The 8,322-nt window shown below is 46.9% G+C and overlaps 1 protein-coding gene across 1 annotated transcript in view; it reads left to right on the plus strand.

Annotated features, from left to right (window-relative positions):
* hmcn1 (hemicentin 1) overlaps nt 1–8,322 on the plus strand; it is a 277,402-nt gene that overhangs the window by 259,996 nt on the left and 9,084 nt on the right. Inside the window, 9 exon segments of the mRNA XM_070447449.1 lie at nt 276–562; nt 3,971–4,141; nt 4,271–4,417; nt 4,651–4,788; nt 5,195–5,316; nt 5,610–5,847; nt 6,741–6,803; nt 7,086–7,205; nt 7,569–7,737. Coding sequence (XP_070303550.1) covers nt 276–562; nt 3,971–4,141; nt 4,271–4,417; nt 4,651–4,788; nt 5,195–5,316; nt 5,610–5,847; nt 6,741–6,803; nt 7,086–7,205; nt 7,569–7,737 — 1,455 coding nt within the window.

The following is an 8,322-nucleotide window of genomic DNA, read 5'->3' on the forward strand; positions in this document are numbered from 1 at the left end:
AAACTAAGACACTGTCCTGGTAAATGGTTTTGGCAACTAAGACACTGTCCTGGTAAAGGTTTGGCAACTAAGACACTGTCCTGGTAAATGGTTTGGAAACTAAGACACTGTCCTGGTAAATGGTTTGGGAACTAAGACACTGTCTGGTAAATGGTTTGGGAACTAAGAAACTGTCGTGGTAAATATCCTCTTACACTATCTCTTATCCTCTTACACTAACTCTTATCCTCTTACACTAACTCTTATCTCACCTGGTTCATCAGTCTCACCTACAGTGAGTTGCATTGATCAAGTGTTGCAGACATGTTGTGTGTACTGACTGAGATGCATCTCTTTCCCTCTCTCTCCTATCCTTTCCCTCTCCCCTCTCCCCTCTACCTCACCCTATTAGTTCATGGTAACTGGGGTCTGTGGAGTAGTTGGGGCAGCTGCAGCAGGACGTGTAATGGAGGACAGATGAAGCGCTACAGAACATGTGACAACCCCAGACCCGCCAATGGGGGCAGAGCATGTGCCGGGGCAGACTCACAGATACAGAGGTGCAGCACAGCCAGCTGCCCTGGTAAGTGTGTGTTTGTGTGTTTGTGTGTTTGTGTGTTTGTGTGTTTGTGTGTTTGTGTGTTTGTGTGTGTGTGAGATATGAAATGGAGTGATAGGACAGCATTGGTCATGTCAACGCAAATGGATTGAGATTGCTAAGCCTTTGTGCTGAACATGAATTTACCATCACCAACACCATGTTCCAAAATTAAAACAAATACAAAACCTATTGAATGCACTCACAATCAAAGCACTGGCACCTCATAGACTACGTGATTGTCAGGCGCTCTGATATCAATGATGTCCTCATTACGTGAGCCGTGAGAGGAGCGGAGTGCTGGACAGATCATTGGATGATCTTAACCAAGCTCAGAATGAAAGTTCACCCAGCCATCCGCCTCAATAAGTCCACCAAAAACAATCTGCACTGTGCTCGACTTCAGAAAACAGAGGCACGTAACAACCTATGTCGCTCTCTAGCAGAAAAACTAGAGAACATTGAGACTCTCCTGAATGCAGAGGGGTCCGATTCACGACAAATGGTCCTCTCTAAACACATCACTCTGAGTCAGCAGCCCACTCCATCAGTTACAGCAGTAAGAAACATCAGGACCGGTTCAATGAAAACTCCACGTATATCTCCACCCTACTTGACAGCATACACAAGGTACATAAAGACACATTCAACAGCCTTACGTCTGAGGCCCTCCAAAAGCAATTGCATGAGCAGCAGAGGGAGGCACAGTGCTTTACGGCATCTACAAAATGAGTGGTGGATCTCCAAAGTACAAGAAATCCAATCTTTTGCGGACAGATATGACAGGTACAGCATTTATGATGCCCTGAAGACCACCCACAGCCCAGGAAGTTGCTCTCCCCTGTCCCCTCAGAAGTGCAGATGAGTCCACTCTTATAAAGGACCAAACTAGGTTAGTCCAGAGGTGGAGTGAACAATTTGAAGCCCTCTTAAACCAGCCGTACCAAGTTGACTACTCAGTCCTGGACGTACCCATAAACCCTGCCTACCATCCAGAGCCTTAATCTCCCACCCACCTTTTCTGAGATCTGTGCCTCCATCAGTTCATTGAAGAACAACACAACTCCTGGACCTGACTGCATCCCTGCTGAGATCCTAAAACAGGCGGGCTATCTCTGTACCAGACCAGTTCACCTGTTCATCTATGAGATATGGAGACGAGAGCATCCACCATCAAAGGAGGGATACATACAGTACATTGTCTCAACACAAAAACAAGGGGAACAAATAAATCTGCTGCAACAGCAGGGGGCATATCCCTCCTTGCAGTTGCTGACAAAGTCCAGGCGAAGGTCATGCTCCACAGACTCATCGACATCCTCACTGAAGACCTGCTACTGGAGTCCCAGTGCGGCTTCAGAAAGAACAGGAGCACGGTGGACATTATCTTCAGTCCACACCAACTGCAGGAAAAGTGCAGTGAACAGAAACAAGACCTGTTCATGGCCTTTGTGGACCTCTCCAAAGTCTTCAACATAGTACACCGTTAACTCCTTTGGAAGGTCCTCCTGCAGTATGGATGCCCTGGGAAATGTGTGAACATGAGGGGAGGGTGGACAGTTCCATGAAGGGATGGTGGCCAGAGTGGCAGACAGGAGTCTGAAACCTTTGGAGTTGGCACTGGTGTGAGTCAAGGGTGTGTCACAACACTCCTGCACAAGGACATTGAAACAGAGAGTGGGGGTGACCCGGGACTTCAGATTGGATGGGAACCTCTTCAAAATCAGGATGCTCCAAATCTGAACGGGTACATGAGCTCCAGTATGTGGATGATTGCCCTCTTGTGCCTCTCTCACAGCAGCTGTGAGAGCATACAGCAGAATGTTAACATCCCAAAAACAGAGGTCCTATGTCAGTAGTCACCTGACCCTCCACTCTCAGACTCCTCACTGGCCATTGTACCTCACTTTAAATATCTTGGAAGCATCCTCTAGGAAGACTGCAACATCCACCAGGATATCCAGAATCGTGTCAAACAGGCCTCTTCCTCCTTTGACCGGCTAAGGAAGAGGGCTTTTAACAGTAACCTACCTGCACCTCCACACCAAAGCTGCAGTCTACCAGGCAGTGTGTCTACACTCCTTTATGGATGTGAAACATGGACAGTTTACAGCCGACACTTAGAACAACTGGAATCCTTTGACATAGAACAACTGGAATCCTTTGACATAGAACAACTGGAATCCTTTGACATAGAACAACTGGAATCCTTTGAACATAAAGAACAACTGGAAAATCCATTTGACATAGAACAGACTGAAATACCTTTGACATAAACGAACTGGAATCCTTTGACATAACACAACCATGGAATCCTTTGACATAAAACAACATGGATCCTTTGACATAGAAACAACTGGAATCCTTTGACATAAGAACAACTGGAATCCTTGACATAGAACACGCTGGAATCCTTTGACATAGAAACAACTGGAATCCTTTGACATAAAACAAACTGGAATCCTTTGACAATAGAAACAACTGGAATCCTTTGACATAAGACAACTGAATCCTTTGACATAGAACAACTGGAATCCTTTGACATAGAACAAACTGGAATCCTTTGACATAGAAACCAACTGGAATCCTTTGACATAAAAACAACTGGAATCCTTTGACATAAACAACTGGAATCTTTGACATAGAAACAACTGGAAATCCTTTGACATAAAACAACTGGAATCCTTTGACATAAAACAACTGGAATCCTTTGACATAAGAACAACTGGAATCCTTTGACATAAACACTCTGAAACAAACTGGAATCCTTTGACATAAAACAACTGGAATCCTTTGACATAGAACAACTGGAATCCTTTGACATAAAAGGCCTCCAACACATTTTGAAAGTGATCTGGCAGGACCATGTTCCACACTTAGAGATCCTCCAGAGAACCAAACTGCTGGAGCATTGAGGCGTCCATCACACTCCACCAGCTTAGATGGCTCGGCCATGCCTCCCAGGTGCCAGAGGATCGCCTGCCGTGAAAGAGGCTGAGGACAGCTACAACTGGGCCGTCGCTCTGCAGGTGGGCAGAAAAAAGCAGCTAAAGGACAAACTGAAGACATCACTAAAGAAGTGTGGGATGAACCCTGCCTCCCTCCAGACTGTTGCTGCGGAGTGCAGTTGGCCAAGGAAAAAAGGCTGGAACGTAGCCTGGCTAAGCGGCAGAGAAGGAATATGACCACGCCTGCTCCGGCCTCAAGGGGACAGGCCTTTGTGAGCTCTGTCTGTGGCAGACAGTGTGCATCCCGCATCAGATTATACAGTCATCAGTGAACCCACAAGCAGTAGTGGAAGTCATCATCGGATACGATGGAGTAAGCGTGTGTGCGGGTCGATGCGTACTCTGTCATGACTATGTATTTTTATATGTCTGTGTGTGTTTGCAGTGGATGGTAACTGGGGAGCGTGGCAGCCCTGGGGAGAATGCTCCGTCTCCTGTGCTGGCGGAGAGAGAACTCGAGTCAGACTCTGTAATAACCCGTCGCCTAGCAACGAGGGCCGCCTCTGCCCAGGAGACTCCACCCAGGTGTCCAGGTGTAACGGCCAAACGTGTCCAGGTATGGTGTGTGTTTGTGTGTGTGTGCATGGCATGGCATGTGTGTGCGTGGCATGGCATGTGTGTGCGTGTGTTTGGCATGTGTGTGCCTGTGTGTGCACTAAACCTGTTCTCTCTCCATCTCTCCTAGGCGGGCCTCAGAAGGCGAGAGGCAGCATCATAGGAAACATTAACGACGTGGAGTTTGGAATTGCCATCCTCAACGCCACCATCTCTGACAACCAATCAGGAGGCAGGGTTATACACGCCACCATCTCCAATGTGCCCCGGAGCCTGGGTTAGTTAATAGACATTATGACATTGAGTTCAATATGTACCCTAATAGATTATCTATGGTGTGTTAAGTTTATAAAGATGTAGGCTGTAGTTGTTTCTAAGCACAGATCAGATAACAGATTCAGGTTTATTTTGTCACGAAGGGAAGAGCTGCACTAATTGACCCCAGTTCAAACGAATCACCCTGTTTCAAAATCTTCTTCTGACCTGACCTCACCTGTTGACCCCATGCAGGCCCAGCTATGAGGAAGCTGATCTCCATCCTGAACTCCATCTATTGGACGACGGCCCAGGAGCTAGGGGAGGCAGTGAACGGCTACTCTCTGACCAGAGGTGTGTTCAGGAGGGAGACGCAGGTGGAGTTCGCCACAGGTGAGAAGGGGAAGAATTTGGATCTGTGTGTGTGTGTGTGTGTGTGTGTGTGTGTGTGTGTGTGTGTGTGTGTGTGTGTGTGTGTGTGTGTGTGTGTGTGTGTGTGTGTGTGTGTGTGTGTGTGTGTGCGTGTGTCACCCAATATCCCCTGTCTCTTATACACATCTAGATGTGTATAAGAGACAGGTGTGTGTGTGTGTGTGTGTGTGTGTGTGTGTGTGTGTGTGTGTGTGTGTGTGTGTGTGTGTGTGTGTGTGTGTGTGTGTGTGTGTGTGTGTGTGTGTGTGTGTGTGTGTGTGTGTGTGCGTGTGTCACCCAATATCCCTAAATGGGATACCAGGTATTACCATGAAGACCAGAGAATAAAGGGTTTCAGCCTTTATAAAGCGACCTCTTTGTCCACCAGGTGAGATCCTGAGGATGACCCATGTGGCTCGGGGGCTGGACTCAGACGGAGCACTGCTATTGGATATCGTGCTGAATGGACACGTTCTGCAGCTGCCGTCTAATGCTGACATCAGCGTCAAGGTAACAGAAAACACATCTCCAGACGTATTACACCCTACAGCACATACTCCATACTACCACACTCTCTTCATTTGAGATCTGAAGTGTAACTGAAATCAGTGCTGAAGACAATCTTTGTGTAACATACACAACAGATCTCTAGTTTGGCCCATAATGACAAACTATGATAACCAGACTACAGATCACGATCAAACAGTTTAAATGACTTACAAAAAGACAATGAAAGGTGATTATGAGGTGCAGAACTGGGTGGCTGAGGCTTATCCATGCTGGCTGTTGTTCATCTGACCCAGGACTACACAGAGGACTACATTCAGACTGGTCCAGGTCAGCTGTATGCTCTATCCACCCGGATGTTCAGTATTGATCGGGTCAGTGTGCCCTACTCCTGGAACCACACAATCACCTACGACCCTGACAAGGGAAAGATGCCCTACCTGGTGGAGACGCTCCATGCCTCGGCCATCAGCGCCCACTACCACCCCCTAGAGGAAGTCCTGGAATACAAGCTCCACGCCACCATCACCAAGGGTGAGACTTTAAAGTCCTTGTTTTTCTCTCTCTCTTTCTCTCTCTCTTGCTCTCTATACTGTACGTCCCTATTAATTTGCACCCCTCCCCCATTTTGCCCTCAAAACAGCCTCAATTCGTCAGGGCATGGACTCTACAAGGTGTCGAAAGTGTTCCACAGGGATGCTGGCCCATGTTGACTCCAATGCTTCCCACAGTTGTGTCAAGTTGGCTGGATGTCCTTGGGGTGGTGGACCGTTCTTGATACACACGGGAAACTGTTTAGCGTGAAATTCCCAGCAGTGTTGCAGTTCTGGACACTTACTACCATACCCCGTTCAAAAGCACTTAAATCTTTTGTCTTGCCCATTCACCCTCTGAATGGCACACATACACAATCCATGTCTCAATTGTCTCAAGGCTCAACAAAATCCTTCTTTAACCTGTCTCCTCCCCTTCATCTACACTGATTTGAAGTGGATTTAACAAGTGACATCAATAAGGGATCATAGCTTTCACCTGGTCAATCTATGTCATGGAAAGACAGACTGTTCCTAATGTTTTGTACACTCAGTGTATACACTATCTATATGGAAACATTACGTTTCCACTTCACAATAGCAGCACTTACAGTTGACCGGGGCAGCTCTAGCAGGGCAGAAATTTGACGAACTGACTTGTTGGAAAGGTGGCATCCTATGACGGTGCCATGATGAAAGTCACTGAGCTCTTCAGTACGGGCCATTCTACTGCCAATGTTTGTCTATGGAGATTGCATGGCTGTGTGCTCAATGTTATGCACCTGTCAGCAACGGGTGTGGCTGAAATAACCGAATCCACTAGTTTAAAGTTGTCCACATACTTTTGTATATCTCACTCTCTTTAACGTAACAACCTTATCCATATTCTGTCAGGTGATCGTAGTAACCAGTGTCCCGTTGGCTTCAGGCTGGACTCTGCAGGACCCTACTGTGCAGGTAATCATGACAAGCCTCTTATTTTGGTGGTCTGTCTTCTCAACATGGGGAGTTTGTCTACACCTCTGTTCATGCTGGAGCAGTTTACTTTGTTACGTTATGTTCAGTGGAGATTCACTTAAATGCACATTTTAAATTCACTTAAATGCATAATTTGTCTTGAGAAACCATAAGAAACATGATTTAAAACGGTGTTTGGGGTAAAATGGCAGAGTATAAGTCCTAGCTCATGTCAATATCCACATTGAGTATAAGACTGTTATTGTTTGTGTTATGATTCAGATGAGGATGAGTGTAAGGAGAGGAGCCCTTGTTCTCATGTCTGTCACAATGCCATGGGAACCTACTATTGCTCATGTCCCCGAGGACTCACCATCTCAGCTGACGGCAGGACCTGTCAGGGTACGCCCCACACACACAAACACAAACACAAACACACACACACTATGGGCTGGATTCAATCCAGATCACGGAAGTATCACGGGAGATCCGTGTAAAAATGTACAGGTCATTTCCAATTGAGCCAACATACGCAGCGTTTACTGTGAATGCAGTCTCCGCAAATGCGGGAACATTGCCTTTACATTTCAATCGAGCTATAAAACGGATCTTCTGCGATATTTCTGCCATACGGATTGAATCCAGCCCTATGTACACTGAAAAACAAATACCTATTTAATACCTCCATAAAACCACCTTTACTCGCATAGAATCTCTGCCTCTGTTTAAAGACTTAATGTCTAATGATTCCCTCTATGTTCTCAGACATTGATGAGTGTTCTCTGGGTGGGCACATGTGCCATGACGGGCAGGACTGTGAGAACACCATTGGCTCCTACCGCTGTGTGATGCGCTGTGGGCGGGGCTTCAGAAGGACAGCCGATGGACACAGTTGCCAAGGTTACACTCGTTTCCATCTTCAAGATTGGCAGTAGTTAATACAGTATATTAAGTGTCATTACAGTTGTGTAGGGTATAGTGTAGTGTAGGGTTGTTGCGGTGACCGCATTACCGTCACACCGGCAGTCAGGAGTCAGGGCTCCCGAGTGGCTCAGCGGTCTAAGGCACTGCATCTCTGTGCTAGAGGCGTCACTACAGACCCTGGTTCGATCCCAGGCTGTATCACAACCAGCCGTGATCAGGAGTCCCAAATTGCGGCGCACAATTGGCCCAGTGTTGTCCGGGTTTGGGTGGTGTAGGCCGTCATTGTAAATAAGAATTTGTTCTTAACTGACTTGCCTAGTTAAATAAAGTTTAAATAATAAATCAGGTCGCTAACGGCCTGATACTCAGGGCTCTATTGTCCCTCCATCAGGTCCTAATGGTCTGGTACTCAGGGCTCTATTGTCCCTCCATCAGGTCCTGTTGTGGGATAGATGGCGTGAGGAGTAAGTGGATAAGGATAGGGGTAGTGGGTGAGGTAATAGTGGGTGAGGGCGTAGTGGCGTGTGTGGGTTTAGTGGGGTAGTGGTGTAGTGAGTGGGTGAGTAGGTGGGTTGTGAGGTAGGTGGTTAGGGTG

The sequence above is a fragment of the Salvelinus sp. IW2-2015 genome, linkage group LG16 (assembly GCF_002910315.2).
Source record: "Salvelinus sp. IW2-2015 linkage group LG16, ASM291031v2, whole genome shotgun sequence".
NCBI classification, from domain to species: domain Eukaryota; kingdom Metazoa; phylum Chordata; class Actinopteri; order Salmoniformes; family Salmonidae; genus Salvelinus; species Salvelinus sp. IW2-2015.